An 18,872-nucleotide genomic window follows, 5' to 3' on the forward strand; every position below is an offset into this window, starting at 1 on the left:
CATAGGTAAATGCATGAGGTCACTGGTAGCCCAATATTCAAAAAGCAAGGAGGGGGAGTTTCTCTCCTCAGGCAGGCCAATGGCCATCAGGTTGTTATCTGTCTTCCTTTAAATGAAGCATTTGATCCACCCTCTTCTTTTCTTTCACATGAAAAAAGACCATAAACTGGCTATTGAAGGATTAGAGACCTCAGCACTATCTCCTGGTACATGCAGGCAGCTAAATGGAAAAAACCATGTAAGTGCACTGCAGGTCCCCTGTCCCAGCAAGGACTGCCAAGGGACCAGAGGGCTGACCAGGCAAATGCATGGTCAACAGCTGATGTCTTAACTAAGTGGTGTCCTAGGACAACAGCCAATTAGCTTGGAGACGCTTAAATTACTCCTGGCTTATTCCATAAGCATAAACAATGACTTCCTCTCTCCTAATAAGCGGTCAGTAATAGCTGATTTTGCCTAAAAAACTTAACTAAAGAAGTAGGATTCTAGGAAATAATATAAGAATAGTCTATTGTTTCCTCTAGGTTCAGAGGGATTCCTAAAAGTGACCAAGGAGTCCTATGCACCAAATGTTTGACAGGGATTTTTCTCTGGAAGATAGAATCCCTGGTGGCTTTCATTGTCTATGTTCTTTATTTCTTATTATGTTTGAATATTTTTCACAATTATTATGCACTGGGTATGAAAAAGATCTTTATGCATTGGGTATGAAAAAGATCTTTTTAAAGGTCCTAATAAAGTATAGTCAGTGGTTCACTGGCTAAACTTCAAAGAGTTTTTACTATTACTTTCCTGATCTGAAAAAATGGACTTAAATCCAACTCATCTTAAAGTCTTCTCCCTAATGGAAGGAAATAGAAAAAGTTTTCAAAATAAATTCATGTCTTAACAGGCCCAAGGGCGATGGAAAGTGGAAGAGTAATTGACTCTTTAGAAATCAACTGTTTCAAACAGGGCCACCGGGCATGGGGTGGCAGTGTTGGCAACAGACCGGAAAAGGTCATGTATGTGGATGTGCTGGTCACTGCCATTATTCAGCAGCATGTGTGGCTATTGAAAGAGGCTGGTGTTTCACTGACTTTCACGGTCAATATTATTACCTACAACTATGAAACAAACCTATCAGGAGGATATAAAGTAAAAAACTTCAGGGCTTGTGGGCAGTACTATTGACCTATTCATTCATTTTGTTATTCAATAAACATTTTACCCAGAACTTATTAGGTACTTAATGGCAACACAAACTAATAATACAGGGACTTCGTTTCAACAGTAGAGGTTGATTGGGCTGACCTCATCCTTTCTTAGTGTTATCATGGGTTAGTGGTGCAGTGTGAAGCTGAAGTATAGTTAAAGGTAAAAGTATAAATGCACCAGAAATCAGGAGACCTGGGTTCTGGACCAGGCTCTATGACCTTGGGCAAAACCATATCTAGGACACAGTTATATCATCTGTAACTAAAATGAAGACAATAAAATCTACTTTTCACTGGACGATTGTGAGAATTAACTTCAATTAGGTGTGTCACAACATATATTTCTTAACAGAACATGGTACATAGATGTTCAAAATATATAACATTCTCTTGAATTGCACAAACCATCACACAGTAGCACGGACTTTACAAACCTAGCCATATAGTACATTTAAGCTCAAAAAGGATATATATATAGTCAACGTCTGTTTCTAGATGCTCTATACGTTAGTGTGTTGCTCACTCATTACTGTTTGATTCTTTGAGCACTTTGCTAAATCACAGCCCCAAGAAGGGGAAGGAAAAAGGAAGGGGCTCTGCTCACTGGCTGTGAAGAAGCAGAGAGGACGCATGGAAAGGGCAGCTCTTTGACTTGGCACCAAGGCTGTCTTCCTCTCTCCTTCTCAGTTAGATGACCACGTGATTTATCATTCTAACTGGGACACTTCTGAGAGTGAAAAACTGTTTTAGTAAAAGGAGGATGCAAGTCCCCCTCACCTTTCAGGCTTACTTTTTGTGACCTTTGTTGTCACTTTAAAACTACGTTTGATATTCTAATAGGGAGGCAATTGTACAATAAGATTTTATCCAAGTAATCAATCTAAAATCCTGTATTTTTTAAAGGCATGCAAAAAGGTTACTTAACCAAAGTTTGATAAATATATATTAATTTTAGAGAGGATTTGAGGATAAAATAATGGTATTTTTATTATTATAATATATGCTTGAGAATGGGGTCAGCAAACTGTTCTGTAAAGGGGCAGAGTAAATGTTTTAGGTTTTGTGGGCCATATGGTCTCCGTCACAACCAAGCGGTTCTGCCCTTATAATGCAGGAACGTCACAAAAAACACATAACAGAGTGGGTGTGGCTGTCTTCCAATAAAAGTTTATTTACAATAATTGGTTGTGAGCTGGACTTGGCTTTGGGCAACAGTTTGCCAACCCCTGCTTTAAACAGTAGTTCCCCATGGATCAGGAAAATTTTAAAAGTCTGTAATTAACTCGACTTCTAACGTTCTATTTTGCTAAGGAATTATGTTTAAAAAAAAAAAAAAAAGAAAAGCCATTGCCTGGTATCTTTATCTCTTTGAATTTTAAATAGCAAAAGCTAGAAAAAGCACACATTCAGAAAATGTAGCTTTATGGTAATTTACCCACCACACAGTCCTCATTAAAAAAAATTTTTCCTTAGCTCAGTGAAAACTTTGTCATGAATATCACTGGAGGCGGTACAGTAGAAAGAGCTTGGTAATTGTAATGAAAAGATCTGGATTTGAATGAGGTTGGGGGAGTACTAAGCAAGGAGGGATGAGCAGATCTTGAACAGTCTTTTAATGACACAACACTCTCACAGGGCACTTCCCCTGTCCCGAATCACTGCTGCAAACACAAACTCCAATACTGGGTAACCCCAGAACTCACCGGCTGCCACTGCGCAGGGTACCAGGCTGGGGGGCAGTTGAAGCGGTTACAAGCTTGCACCGTGTTGGGCTTGGGCTGGTGACACAGCTCATCAGCCAGGATCACTGTTTCATTCATCTCTCTGGAAAGTAGGTGGGAGCAGGAGACATCTCTGGTCTGCAGGCCAACCCCACAGGTGAGACTACATGGACTCCACTTGCCAATTTCCCACCTGGGAAGAAATCAGAGCCAGAGAGGAAGAGGACACCCTGAGCACTTGTGTAGAGAACAGGTCCCATGACGTCAAATGTTACCTAATGGAGTAAAAACACCTACCTGGGTATTTGGGAAGTTCTAGCACAAGATTGGCTAGGATTTCTATCCCAAACCTAGAACCCATCCTTTCCCTTCATGCGCTAGAATTCATTCAGAGTAAACAAAGTGGGTGATAAAATGGAACCTCCAATTTTTACCCACAAAATCACCAAGAATGGTCACAACCATGTCTCTTTTGATGAAACTTATAAGCTTCATCAAAATAGGAGGGTATGTTAGATAAGATATAAGTTGAGCGCATAAAGGCTTTGGTTACCACATGCTGAATAGCGGGTCTAGAAGAAAACTTTATGCTCATCTCTCTAGCCCCCATTCTTAGCAAGACTGAAAAATCTGTGCTTGTTTTTCTTTGGCTTCAAAATGAAAGGTTGCCGGTTCCAACTTCCTTCAAGCTTCCATCATAGCATAGAAACGTCTCGGTCTTATGTATGAAATATCATCACTGCCTGGGACTGGAGAATGTAACAAAAGTGAGAGTTGCTAAATAGATTACTCTTCTCGAGGAGGAATAAGTGGAGAGAACAGCTCATTACCTAGAAGAGGAAGTCAACACACAGATGAGTTAAGGGCATGAATTGGCCATTCCAAAAGGCCAAGTCTTGACAAGTACATTTAGAGTGGCCTGTAAAAACAGTCTCACTGCAATTCTCTGTTGATGCAGCCTCCAAAGTGGGGATAATAAAGAAACACCTCAGTTGCTTGGGTTTGGAGTGAGAAATGTTCTTTATGATCAGTTTTAGAAAGTTCTGTTTACAGCGTGAGACACAAAGATTCTACAAACAGGAGTTAGCCAAGAAAAGCATGGCAAATAGATCCTTCAGTGGCTAGGCCTGCCTAGCTTTTGTAGCCAGCCCTGAAAATTGGTTTAAAAGTCTCTGGCTTTAATGTTTCTCATCAGGCTGTAAAACTGAGTGTAGCTTTCTCAATCTTTTCAACTACTCTGATAGGTAATTACCTTTCCAACCCCTATTTCCACAACCTCCTTTCCTACCCTATATTTAAGCCATATCTGTAATGAAGTACTTTGTTATTCTCGATTCATGCCCCCCGGTTTTCTAGCTCTGTCTTTACTGAAGCTGTTACTCCTAATTTGGAATACTTTTGGTCTTTCCCTTGCCCCTCTAAATTTCTTCCATTTCTATATATCCAAATTTAACCCATATTTAAAGGATTGTATCCACATCTGCTCCAGACACTGAACATTTTCTCAGTTGTATTACAGTTATTCCATCTGTCAAGGACCCTACTAGAATATACACCTCTGGAAGGCAAGGTCCGTGTCTGAGTCAGTTTTGTATCTCTCGCAGGGTTCTTCATAGCTAACGTATATGGTTAATGTCTATGGTTAATACTTTTTTTTTTTAGATAGTTAATGTATACATTTACTACTGGATAATTAATGTATATGGTTAATATTTTTTTTAAATAAATGGGCAAATGGAAGGGACCTACCATCATCATGAGCACCTTACACACATTATCTCATTTAATTACTTCCAGAACACTGAGTTGGGCTCTACTGATTTTCCCTATTTTAAAGTTGAAGGAATCTGAAAATCCAAGAGGCTGCTTGCCCAAATACCCATAATTAGTAAGTAGTGAATCCAGGATCAAACTTGGGTGTGTCTGGCTCCAAAGCCTTTGTACCTTCTATTATACAACATCATCTTATCTCCGGAAAATACCTTGAGAACTGTCCTACAAACGTTCATAAAATTTTAAATGAATAAAAGAGGAGAGGCTGGGTTGAATATATTTCTTTTAGATCTTTGTATGAATGTCTATAAACTTATTTTTAGATCCCTAGCTTGGATAAATTCCAAGCTTCAAAATGTTGTGGGCTATTGGTTTTAAAAATATGTCCACACCAATGAGGTAGAACGGATGCTATGTGACTCCCAAGGCTAAATCAGAAAAAGGATGTAGCTTCCACTTGGCTCTCTCTCTTTGATTGCTTACTGTAGGGGAGGGCAGCCACCTGTCGTGTCATGAGGACCCCGAGAAATCTGGAAGAAAGTCCACATGCAAAGGAACTGGGGCTGCTCACCCACAGTCAGCACCAACGTGCCAGTGACATGGGTCACTGGCCCATGCTACCCTGCAAGCAGCTCTGCTGGACCACGGCTGGCCTTTAGATGATTTCAACCTCATGAGACGCCCTGAGCCAGAACTGCCTTTCCAAGTTGCTCCCAGATTTCTCATTCGTTAAACTGTGAGAGGTAATAAATGTTTATTTTTGTTGTGAACGCCTAGGTTTTGGAGAAATTCATTATGCAATAATAGACAACTAATACAAGGATATATTCTCTCCCCCAAACTTGCATATGTTCGGCAAAAGACATATATGAGAAGGTTCAAAGGAGGACTATTCCTAATAGCTCAGCTGGGAAACAACCTAAATGTCCATCAACAGTTGAACGGATAATTATGATATATTCACACAAACCTTGACAGAAGCATGAATATAAACTACCACAACAACATGACTGAATCTCACAGACATAAAACTGAGTGAACAAAACCACAGCTGCAAAATCCATAGTGTGATTTCATTTACATAAAACTCAAAAACCAAAACTAATCTACAACGTTAGAAGTGAGGGTGGTGGTTACCCTTGGTGGGTAGTAACTAGAAGTAGAGTACGGTGGGGGGAGGGGGAGGGTTTCTGGGATGTGTTATCTTGATCTGGGCGCTGGATCTGCATTCTCGGTGTGAAAAATCACCAGGCCATATGTGCGGAATTTGTGCACTTTTCTCTATATTTGTCATGCTTCGAAAGAGGATGTTTTCCTCCCTCCCCCCTCCCACTTTCAAGAGAAACACTAAACTATTGTGGGTGTAAGATAGAATTCAGCAACTACACCCAATGCTGATGACCTCTCTATGGATGTCTCATAAAGGAGCCGCTTGCACAGCGAGCACTAGCCCAAGGCTGAAACTTGCCCTAATTTAGTCCCTACACCGCTGCTGCCCCTACTCCTGCCCTCACCTCTGGCAGAAATTTAGTCACTGGGATCTTGAAACAGAGGCATCTGGCAGCCATGAGGCCACTTCAATGCTGCTGGAAAAACTCACAAAACAGACATATCTGCTTACTCATGATAAAGGTACATTGCTTTCTCAAGGGAAGGAGGGCAGCAGAAGCTATCTGTGTGTTAAGCACTTTGCTGATCCTGGGTCAAAGTATTTTAATCAATTTAGGCCAAACGAGGGAAAACAGAGAGATGCCCCCGCTGCTGCTCTCCTGCATAGGGGCTTCGATTGTGAGCGCTGGGTCCTGCTGGCTGACGGAGGGACTGTAGGCTGGTGGGACCCAGCCTGCGGGCAGGATGAGCTGTAGCTGGCAGCCTGGGAGACGCTGACAGGCCTTCCCTGGGATTCTGGCTTCTCATAAGCCCAGTGCTGAGGAGGACAGGGGCTCTGGACGTCTGAGGGCGAGGGCGTTTGTGCTTCTTCCCCCACTTTGTCTGGCTGACTTTAACTCATCTTTTCATCTTCACTGAAAATGTTACTTCCTCAGGGAGGAAGCCCTCAACTGGGTAAAATTCCCCTCTACAATACGGTTCCACGAATACTCTCCATTTGGAAATTCTCAACACACTTGTTTTTTTCTTTTGTTACACTGTGGTAAGAACACGTACCATGGGATCTACTCTCTTAACAAAAGTTTAAGTGTGCAATACAGTATTGCTGTCTCTAGGTACACTGTTGTACAGCAAATCTCTAACACTCATCTTGCTTAACTGAAATTTTATGCCTGTTGATTGTAACTCTCCATTTCCCCCTCTCCTGGGCTCCTGGCAACCACCGTTCCACTCTCTGAGTCTATGAATTTGACTATTTTAGATACCTCATGTAAGTGGTATCATGTCGTATCTGTCCTTCTGTGACTGGTTTATTTAACTTAGCATAAAGTCTTTAAGGTTCATCCATATTGTTACACACTGCAAAATTTCCTTCCTTTCTAAGGCTGAATAATATTCCATTGAAAGTATACATCACGTCTTGATCTATTCATCTGCCCACGGGCATTTAAGCTGTTTCCACATCTTGGAAACAGCCACTGCGAACAGTGAGTGCTACAATGAATCTGAGAATGCTAGTATCCCTTCAAGGTCCTGATTTCAATTCTTTTGGATAAATATTGAGAAGTGGCATTGCAGGATCGTGTGATAGTTTTATTTTTAATTTTTGGAGGAACCACTATACTGTTTTCCACAGTGGCTGCACCATTTTGTACTTCCCCCAACAGTGTGCAAGGGTTCCAATTTCTCTACATTCTTGCCAACATTTGTTGTCTTTGGTTTTTTGATGATAGCCATCCTGACGGGTCTGAGATGATATCTCATTGTAGTTTTCGTTTGCATTTCCCTGATGATTGGTGACACTGAGCATTTTTCGTATACCCGTTGGCCATCTGTATGTCTTCTTTAGAACGCACCTGTAATCTGAGTATCCTGCTCGACTATTACCTTGATGAGAGCACGAGGCTGTGCCTGTTTTGGTTTACCACTCGTTATGGGTTTAATTGTATCCCCCCAAAAGATATGCTGGAGTCCTAACCCCCAGTACCCCAGAATGTGACCTCATTTGGAAGTAGGGTCATGGTGGATGTAATCACTTAAGATGAGGTCATCCTAGAGCAGGGTGGGTCCTTAATTCAATATGACAGGTACCTCATAAGAAGAGAGAGAGACACCCAGGGAGAATGCCATGTCATGACAGAGACAAAGATGACAGTGATGCATCTACAAGCCAAGGAATGTCGAGGATTGCTGGTAAACTCCAGAAGCTAGAAGAGGCAAGGAAGGATTCTCCCTCACACGTTTCAGGGACCATGGCTCTGCTGACATCGTAATTTTGGAATTGATTTTTCCCTCCAGAACTTTGAGAGAATAAATTTCTGCTGTTTTAAGTCACCCCATTTGTAGTAAATACTTTGTTATGGCAGCCCTAGGAAACCAAACTGCGACCTCAGTGCCTAGCACAGTGCCTGGAACACAGCAGATGCTCAGGAAGGATGAGGGGACTCAAGCTGAGTGGAACCCCAGTGATTCGTCACCTGCCTGGTCAACATCTCAGCTGTGTCCTCTGAACGACCGCCCACCCCAATTTCAAGGTCCCCAAAGCTCTGAACACCACTAGGTTTTCTTCAGTGTGGTGCAAACTATCTGGTAACAAAGCTGGACTTGGATTGACATGATGCCTTGACAGGTCACATCTCACTTGATGTAAATATTTATACATTTTACTACAGTAATAGTAGCCTGTTGGATTATGGTGTTTTTCCCCCCAGAACTCACTACAGATGTTATACACTTAACGTCTTAGTAATCCTAACATATTTCGAAAATGCCCCAAATTCTGTATTCCAAAACACATCTGCTCCAATGGTTTTGGCTAAAGGATCTGTGGTTCTGTATATAGAGAAGAGTAAACATGATCACTATGATTTCTTTTAGCTTCTAGGCTTCAGGTGTTGGCTTCATGGTTGGGCTTACGGCCAAAATGTTCGGGAGACTGGTTCCCCCCGACTTCTCTTTCTATACTGTTTTCTTTCTGTTGAACCCTTCTTCTCCACATTCCTGTTTCTTTCTGCCAAAACCTGCTTGCAGGGAAGGCACTAGGCGTCGGGAGATCACAGTGATGCCCTGTAGCTTCAGGCTGGACCTTGCCAAGCTCCTGCAATTGACTCCTGCCCAAGGGCAGGCAGGAGACAGGTTACCTCCCACCCCGCAAGGCTGGAATTAGGCTTCCTGCCCAGCATCATGTGTCCTTGGGTTGGCCTGTCATTATAATTGGATTTTAGATTTTAGGCTTGGTTTCCTGATTTCCCCTTTGTTTTTCTGATGGTGCTGGAGTTCTGCCCAAAGTCTGACTTATTGGAACGTGGTCTTGTCACCCTGCCTGTATCTGGCCAGTTCTTGGCCTTGGGCACAGCAGAGAGACCCTTTGCCGTGAGCCATAAGCCACGATGTGACCACAACATATCCAGCTGACGTCACGTATTATGGCCAATAACAATAATAATACTAACATTGCCAGTGTTTACAGTGAGCCAGGTACTGTGCTAGTTGCTTTAAATGAGTTGCCTCCTTTAATCCTCTCCACAGCCCTGTGAGAGAGGTACTGTGATTATTTGCGTTTTAAACAAGGAGTTGAGGCCTGAAGACGTTAAATGATTAATCAGTCATGGCCTAGAATGCCTCCTGCCAGGCCTCACACTGATGTCAACGCCACCTGCATCACATCAAAGTCTCCCATGACTTGGACATGGGGGCGCTGAGAATGGGGCTGCTCCCTGTGACAGAGGCCAGCACTGCGGATTTTAGAAGCCCCAGCTCTGCATTATCCCAGCAGGACTCAGGGCTAAGCTCCCCCAGGATGTGGGATACATATCTGAACTTACGTATTACCTACATCAACTCTATGAAGACGGTATTATCCGTTCTCCCATTTTATAGGGCAATACAACAGAGGCTCTGACCAGCCGAGCAACTTGTCCAAACTCACACGGCTAGTCAACAAGGGAATCAGGATTCAAACCCAGGCAGCCAGGCTACGGCTCCTGAGGGCCAGGATGAAGACAGCAGTACAAACTAGATCTGAGATGCAAAGTTTAGGATCCCTGGTGCTCACAGCTTCAGAAAGTGACAAATGGCAAAATGACAGACCTATTCCTCAGTAACAGAAGCCACCACCACTGAAGCCGCCCAGGGTCGTGAACAGTTGTTTTTCAGTGAAGCAGCAGTGGGACTTGGCAGCTGAAGGGCAAAGGTAGAGTGTGGTTCCCCCGCGCGCATGTTTCTTTTTTTGTGAAGGTGGCTGTAAGAGGTAATTTGGGCAATCAAGGACCCATGGTGGTTGCAGCTTCTTAGCCGCTGGTGTTTGTATTAGCTACACAAAAGGAGGAATTTTTGCCTTCCTTTAGACAAGGGCTCATTATGTGAGCTGCCAAGGGGTTGCTCCCCTACTCTTTCAGAGAGGCCTCCAGCAGCTCACTGTTTGTTGCTGGTATAAATGCACGTAATTTCTAACGGCAGACTCTCCCCACCGCAAGCTATTATCTGAAGAACCTCCTCTTACACTGGCTTTTGCAGCAAAGTAGGGTTTGTTTCTCCACTCAAAATTTTAAAATGCAGTTTTTATTGGGAGGCAAAATACCATTATAAATTTCAGTTATTTGTTAGATGCATTCTTTATACTTGTGTGTAATCCTCCAACTTGACATTTCTGCCCAACATTTCTACCTTGTGATTTTCTTTTAAGGTTCCCCCCAAAATATTTGTTTCCTTTACAATGCCTCTGAGGTCAGGAGGTAGATAGCAATCCGGCAATAATAAATCAGATACCATGGAGCATGGCCAGCTCTAGAAATCCTAAGGTAGGGCCAAGAGAATCCTCCCTTCACCAGGGACACTATAACCCTGTCCCACTTTAAGGTTCTTGGACGATTATTAGTGGCTCCTCATTTATCTCCACATCTTCCAGTTTCCAATCTATCCATAGCCTGAAGCTTCCAAAATGTCAGTCTAAAATGTGAATCTGCTCACTTGACTTCCTCTGATTATAAACCTCCGTTGGAGTCCGAGCTGGGCTTTCAGGGGAGGGGGGCCAGGGGGGCCAGGGCTCAGTTTTGGTCCAGTGCACCCAGTGGGGGCAAGGTGGTGCTGCCTGGCTGGAGCTGGACTTTCTAACTGGGTTTTCCTCCTTCTTTCCCTCTTCGGCTTTGTAGGACTGAACTTTAGCCTGAGGCTTGGTGAGGAGTGGTCCACTGGCATGTGACGGGGCTCACCATGGGCAATGATAACTGGGAACCAAACATTCAGGAAGGACTGAACAAATACATAAGTACATGAAGGAGAATGGGAGCCAGACTTCCTACTGTCAGAGAGGAGTTACAGATACAGAAAGTGGGAAGACTAGAATAAACCTGATAAAATTAGATTGGTATTGAAAACAGTGTGAACTCATCATATTTAATAGACAGATACCTAGAGAGACAAAGATAGATCAATAGATATACATGAGTGTATACAAATATACAGATGTATATGTTTACAATATTTCCTAGCTCTCTCTGCTAACAGGTCTCGAAGCAATGACCTCTAGGTCTCCTAGTAGTATCAAGCATATCAAATGCCCAGATCTTGGTTTCTAAGTATCATTCTTCACTAAGGAACCAGTGCCTGTAAAAAGGGCTCTGGAGCAGGGACTGGGAAAATGAAAAGTGAGCCTGGAATATCTTGTACCAGGAAACTGGGAAGTACTCAAAGAATGATGGGGTATAAATCAAAAGGACACAGGGGCCAGTTTGAAGGGGCTCTCACTGCCCACGTCTGAGACAATTTGACAGTAATGAATTTTAACTCTCTAAGTAGAATAGAAATTCATAAGTAAATAAAAAGAGAAATCTCTACCCAACAGTAGAATGCCTACTAATAAACCAGAAGGAATGATAGAGTTTAGAAAGTCACCACTTGTCAACAATAACAACAACAATGATAATAACACTTGATTCAGGCAAGAATCATCAATGAATATTGACACTGGGGGATGAAAGGTTGGTGAGGAATAGGGTATTCACTTAGCCTTAGATTATCTACATAAAATACTTGTTACTTGCTATAAATATGATCAACATACTTATTAATTTTGTGATGGAAAACCTGGCCGACGTCATCTTAACCAAGTCATAAGAGTTGCCATCATCAGTAACGAATGGAATGGAACACCTTTCCTCATCTCCTGACACAATGCTCTAAGAAGTACACAGCGTACTTCTGCAACGCTTTTGTCAAATTTCAAAAATCACGAGGAAACATCAAACAAACCCAGACTGAGGGACATTTTACAAAGTAACTGGCCTGTACTCTTCAAAAATGTCCAGGATCGGAAAGACAAGAAGAGACTGTCCCAGATGGGAGAAATCTAAGAAGAAATGGCAACCAAACACAAGACCCTAGATTGGATTTGGGGGCCTATAAAGGGCATTGCTGGGACAACAGGCAACATGTGAATGGAGTCTGTGCATGAGATGGTGATACTGAATTCATGTCGTTTCTTGATTGATGGTTATTTATGACAACATTCTTGTTTTTAGGTAATAAACACTGAAGTGTTAAGATGCATGTGGGATGTATACCTAAAATGATTCCCAAATGGTCCCCAAATGTTAACAACTATAGAACTGAGGGGACGAGTATAAGGGAGATCTGTGTACTATTTTGGCAACTTCTTTAAACACTGAAATTATTTCGAAATAGAGCTTATAAGAAAACATCCACTGGCTCCCTGTTACCCAGAGGCCAATGGTCAAATCCTTGGCTCGCCTGCAATGTGCTTCCCAAAGAAGTTTGAGTGTATATTTCTGGTGTAATCTCTGGTCACCCCACACTCAGTTTGCTGAGCACCCAGCACCAAGAGGACTGCTCTTCTCTGGCGGGCAGATGCCTCTCCCTCTCAGGTTGGATCTCGAACACCACCTTCCTCTCTGAGCACTTTTCCGATGCCCCTCCCACAAGGCAGAGCCCTTTCCCTCTCCAGCATGTTACTGTGTCTTTCCTTCTGGTGGCATTCTTTTCTTCCCTCAGGCTTATCTTCACCACACTGTAGTTACTTGTCTACTTATTTATCTCTCTCACTAGACCCTAACGGCCCCGACTTATTCAACTTAATATCTCCAGGGCCTACTCCAGTGCCGGCACAACAAGGATGCCCAGGGGTGGTATCGTGGCCTAATGAAGGAGACCTTTGGCTCTGGAGTTGGATTCTCTGTGAATGAACCGGGCCCTGCCACTCTCTAATTGCATAACCTTGGGCAAGTTACTAAACAGTTTACTCCTATTTAAAATAGGAGTAATAGCAATACTCCCTTCAAAGGGTTGTTAGGACGTTTAAGTGAAAACATCTACGTAAAGGGCATAAGCACAGTGCCTGGCACGGATTAAGGGCTCTGTAAACATTAGCTAATACGAACTGTTCTTACTGGTTGCTCAGTAAATATTTGTTAAATGCGTGGATGAGGATTGTGAGGAGAGAGTTTAATGAACAGAGTGAGAAGTCTTCCCAGAGTGAGTCAGTCGAAGTACCATAGGTTACAGAGACTGAGGGAAAGGACATTTGTGACCTGCCCACATTAACTGAGCATTTACGCGTACCCTGCTAATAAGCCCTGTGGCAGATACAGAAGTGGGGAACGTGCTCGCTACCTTCCACATGCTTTCAGCAAAGATGGGGAGAACTGACAAACACCCAGGAGACACAGCAAACAATGTTAGGTAAGAGGAATGAGCTAATTGCTAAACTATCTGGCTGAAGCATGGACACTGCAGAATTTCAGAAGACAGGCAGTGTGGTGCTCATACCACTTGCATTTACACGAATGATTGCAAATCACAAAGTCTGTCCATCAACATTATCTGACTTGATCCACCTAACTCAGAGGTAAAGCAAAGCCAGCATCACCACCTCCATCTTACAGATCAGCCAGCTGGGGCTCAGAGGAACCAGTGATTTCCCCAAAGTTGGGAAGGGAAGTCAGGTTACTCCTTCTATCCTGCTAAGTCACTAAGGCTGGAGGATGGAATCATGAAGGGTCAGAGAGGAAGAATAGACAAGTTTAGGAAAGTAGTTACAATCCACAGCAGATGGATCTGCTACAACCTCTGTGCTTTAGAAAGCTGCTTAAAGGGGCCTAGGAAAAATAAAAGATCAAAGGAGATGTTAGAGAATAGACAGTACAAAGATATTGGAAGGCCAAAAATCAACCAAAAGCATATATGATAAACAGCATGCAGAGAATCAGGGCTCTCTATAAAAGAGGAGCTTGCGTGGCTCAGGAAACAGGAGATAGAGCCACGCTTCTCTTGGAAGTCAGCCTGCTTGGTACAAGGTTTTGCCTCCATAAAAATGCTTATAATCAAGATTACCAAACACCTGAGGTGGCAAAGCACTTATATCTACTGAAGAACAGTGTGGTGGAAGTGACGACTTTAGCCATGCCAGCTGGTCTCACCTTCTAAATCGTTTCTTTAAAAAAAAAAAAAAAAATCAAGGTTGCCAACATTGCAGATAACTCCTTGGTGTTTTTTTGCTATTTAAAAAAAGAGATTAATGAATAGCTCTTGAAAAAAAGAGCGCTTGCAGCAAGATATACATTTACTCTCTCATTACAAGCATGCCATTTGCTTTAAAACCTCCTTCCTTGGTAGAGCATGTCAAACAGCAGAAGGGCCTGGAAAATAGGCCCAGTGGTACAAAGCATCTCCAGTCTTCTCTCCCACACCCTCCAACACTTCTCTATGGCATCCCGTTGTCCAAGAAACACCACGTGTCTGCTTACCTACAGGCAGTTTGATTCAATTAAAACTTCTAAGGTCTCCCTCCTATTCTCTGATCGCCCTGTCTTCTGGGTGATAGTCCATTAAAATGAGATAGAATTTCTGCTGGCTATTATGATTCAGACAGGATTCCTGAGACATAGGTTAGGAGGGTAGATGATCTGCCAAATCACTTGTGCCCTTAGAAGTTTGAGATTTTAGTTGGCTTGCTTAGAATTCTAGGTGGAAATTTCCTATTAAAAATAGTCACAGGCTGAGAAAAACTGGCAGAACAGGTCTTCAGATAGTTAGATACTTTCAGGAGCTGATTTTATGAGCCCAATTCTTGTTATCTCCGCATATCTAGAAAAGCACTAAAATCCTTCATGGTGATGACTGCTCCTCGAGACTAGCAGAAAACTTCTGCAAAAAAATATGCGCTTGACTGCATGTACTCCCCCTTCACAAAAATCACATATATACTGACCTTCCCCCCTATTTTTTTGGAGCAGTTTCTCAGAACTATCTGAAATGCTGTCTCCCAGGCTACAGTCCCTCATTTTGCACCCAAATAAAACTTGACTCCACCCTCCCAAAAAAAAAAAAAAAAAAACCGTCACAGGGTTGTCCTCCTTGTGGTCAAGATCACAGAAGGAACTGCTTCGATCACAAACACAAGTGTCACCTGGCATTTTTCTTTTTCTCCCTCTAACACCCTCTTGTGGTTATTATTCCAGTTTTCTCTTTGATCTTAATTGATGAGCATCCTCACACTGAAGGTCTAGCACTAAACGAACTCCCTTCCTCTTCCAGAATTAAATCCCCCAAACAGAGATGTGCTTCTCCAGGCTTAACCGTTTGCTGGCTTTCCAACACACCATTTTTCTTTTTCACATCTGTGAATTTGCTTCCAACTTTTCCTTCCTGGAATGCTCTCCATATTCCCAGCTCCAGGTCTGACTCAAGTCCTTCCTCGGGGAGGGTCTCCCTCACCATCCTAGCTCATATCAACTGCACCCTCTTTACAATCCTAATAGATTTACTGTCATTTGGCCCTTGTTTAGATTCTATAACACTGACCATGTAGCTGTTCCAAGCCAAGGCTAGAGTATCTTATTTGACATAATTCTATTTTCCTAAATGTTTTTCTCTAGTTATCATCCCAAGTGGGATATAAGGCTTTTAAGATTTAGGATCAAGTATTTTGGAGTTCAGAGAATTGTTTGGCATCCATCAAATCAGGCCATAAAGATTGCTATCTCTTTGATTTGCAGGGGGCATTTCTCACTTAAACCCTACAAGCCTAAGAGTTTCTTCCTGTTATGGGTTGATAATGTCCTCCCCAAAAGATATGCTGAAGTCCGAACTCCCAGCACCTCAGAATGTGACCATATTTGGAAATACGGTCTTTTTAGAGATAATTAAGTTAAAATGAGGTCATTAGGGTGGGTCCTAATCCGTTATGACTGGTGTCTTTAGAAAAAGGAGACAGACAGGGAAAGTGATCACGGGAAGATGGAGGGTTAGAGAGAGGCATCTACAAGCCAACGAACACCAAAGATTGCTGAAAAACCAGCTGAAACTAGGAAGAGGCAAGGAAGGATCCTTCCCCTACAGATTTCAGAGACAGCATGGCCCTGCTCAGATGATTTAAGACTTTTAGCCTCCAGAACTGTGAGCGAATAAATATCTGATGTTGTAAGACACCCGGTTTATGGTACTTCATTATGGTAGCCCTAGCAAACCAGTACACTCCCTCAAGTTAGTTCTCTTAAGCAGTTTTTAATCCATTTATTTACGTTGTAAATGGAAACCTTTCTGGACATTTATATTCATGGGCTTTCTCTCCAAGTGAAATGCCTGGGAAGTTCAGTCCTTTATGTCAGGATCCACAGATCTGCTTCTATTGATATAATCTCCTGCAAGATTCTGCCTCCTCTTTCTTTTCATCATAATGGTTTTCACAGTCTTGTAGACTAAATTTGTTCTTCCACCCATGTATCTGGCCATTCATATACATATGTGTGCCTATAGCCATGCATTCATTGGATAAAAACCTACTATGTACCAAGCGTTATGCTGAATGATGGGGATGCAGAGATTTAAAAAAAAAAATTCTTGATCTCAAGGGCTTTAGGAGACAACTACAAGATACTGTAATAAGTGCTATTCACTTATTTATTCATTCAACTAGTGTTTATTGAGCCCTTTATGTGGCTAGGCTCTACATGAAGGGACAGAATGGTAAAGGAGAGAAACACAGACCATATTCCCATGGGGCTCACAATTTAGTCTATGAGACAGATAAACATGAGGTGTAGGGAAGCACAAAAATACAGACTGGGAGTCAAAAGGGAAGGATAGTCATGGAAGGCTTCCTGGAGTCAGTGATGCCTGGGCTGAGTCTTGAAGGGTGAATAAGAGGTGACCAGGCAAAGGCAGAAGTAAAGAGAAAGTATTCCAGGCAGAGTGAGTTGTTAAGTTGCATTGGGGGAATTCCAGTTTATCTCTTTCCATGCTCAGGGCTGGAAAGAATATTGAGTAGAAAGCCTAGTAAATCCTTGGAAAATTCTGGTTCTCACTCCCCTCTGTTTTCCTCGATGTAGTTATGGTGGGTAAGGGAGCATGGAAAACAGAGGTGCCGTGGGCAGCCAAACCCCCAATGACCAAGATGACTTAAGCTCACTACAGTTCAAACCCACAGCCCCCAGGACAGTGCTGGGTAGCACACGTCCCATCAGCTGATAGCTGGATGCCCAGCATGATCCCTTTCTGTCCATCGCAAGGGGTGCCGGGCTTTGGTGAGAATCCCAACAGGCCCAGGGCACAGAGTGACATGGGGCTTTAAGCAGGTCCTCCGCCATGTTTAATCAGACTAGAAATTCATTTCAACCCTGGTTTAGCAGAGGAAAACAAAAGATAGAGCCGTTTCCCCTGGAGAGATGTCTCTGTCTCAGTCACCAGGGTTTGATACGTGAGGAGTCAGGAGAGGAAGCAGCTAACTATGGATGTTGGGTGTGATGAATTGCGTCAGTGCTGGGACACACACACACACACACACACACACACACACACACTGCTATAGGCAGCACCTGCTCTTTGCCAACCAAGAATGTTTCTATTCACACAGATGTTGTACCCACAGGACGCAGAGAGCAGCAGCCCGTGTACTCTCTAGCCTTGACGGGTGTCTTCTTGAGGAGAAAGAGGAAGGCCGTGCACAGATGTTTTCATATTTGACCACATGAAAATGACCTAAAGTTATTTTTCAAGTGAGGTTCAAAGACCTCTTCAAGTAGAATGTACGTTTTCCTCTTTGATGTTTTGTTATCTCAGGATTATGATCAGACTGAAGTCTGACTAAATTTAAACCCTCATATTAGGATTTATTTTGGCTTATTAAATCCCTCATTTGTTCTTGACTATCCATGATGCTCATTTATTGCTAGCATTTTTATCCCTGGAACACTATGTTTAAGCACGCTTGCATCTGAATAGTGATGATGAATTGCCCTGAATCCCTGAGTGATGTGCATCAAGCAGGAGACGTGTGTGCACGATGTCAGACGGTCAGACTGACCCAGAACTTTGGATTCCAACAAATCAGGGATGGAATCTACTTCCACCTGTGCTTTCTAACTTTGGGCAAGTTACCCACTTTGAATGTCAATTTCTTTATCTATAAAATGGGACAGCAACTGTGATAATAGCTTCCAGTAGTTACTGGATGCTTGTTATGTACAAGGTACTGTATAAGAACTTCACACGTACTTACTCATTAATCCTCACGGCAACCTAAGATAGACGGAATATGATTATGTCCTTTTATATATGGTTTAATGAAGTAATGTGACCAAGGTAGAGATCCAGGATTCAATCCTAAGTGGTCTCCAGAGTTTTGACTCTGTTCTTACCTTCTACCTTGCAAAGGTGCTGGGAGCAAAATATCACACAGTAGCTGTCATCATTATTATTGTTGTCACTGTTGTTATAATGTTATTTCTCTTGCACAAGAGAGGCCAATAGGAAGAATGGGTCTTCAGGATTCTTTTTCTTTTTTTTTTTGCCTATTTGTGGTTCCTTGAAATGACTGCTATTGCTCTACCCGAATCAGAGCAACTATTTTGGTATTCACTTGTGCTTGCTTTATCCCACACTTACAATAAGTAACAGTTTGGTTTCATGCAGCTCAACATTCCCCAGGCCACAGAAAACTTTCTAGCTGCCCTCTGATCCTCAGAACACATTGTATATTTTTCTAGTTAAAAAAATGGAAACAGTGGGGCAACCTGGTAACTAATTTCTGAGTAAGAACAGTGTAATCCATATGACTTCC

General features: G+C 42.6%; 1 protein-coding gene across 7 annotated transcripts in view; it reads right to left on the minus strand.

Moving 5' to 3' along the window:
• Positions 1–18,872, minus strand: part of ADAMTSL1 (ADAMTS like 1) — a 755,614-nt gene that overhangs the window by 193,433 nt on the left and 543,309 nt on the right. For all 7 annotated transcript variants that reach the window (XM_029201839.1, XM_029201841.1, XM_029201844.1 and 4 more), the window contains one exon: positions 2,900–3,110. In XM_029201839.1, coding sequence (XP_029057672.1) covers positions 2,900–3,110 — 211 coding nt within the window. The remainder of the gene's footprint in view (positions 1–2,899; positions 3,111–18,872) is intronic.

The sequence above is a fragment of the Monodon monoceros genome, unplaced genomic scaffold, assembly GCF_005190385.1.
Source record: "Monodon monoceros isolate NGI ecotype Baffin Bay Population unplaced genomic scaffold, NGI_Narwhal_1 Super_Scaffold_5, whole genome shotgun sequence".
Lineage (NCBI taxonomy): Eukaryota > Metazoa > Chordata > Mammalia > Artiodactyla > Monodontidae > Monodon > Monodon monoceros.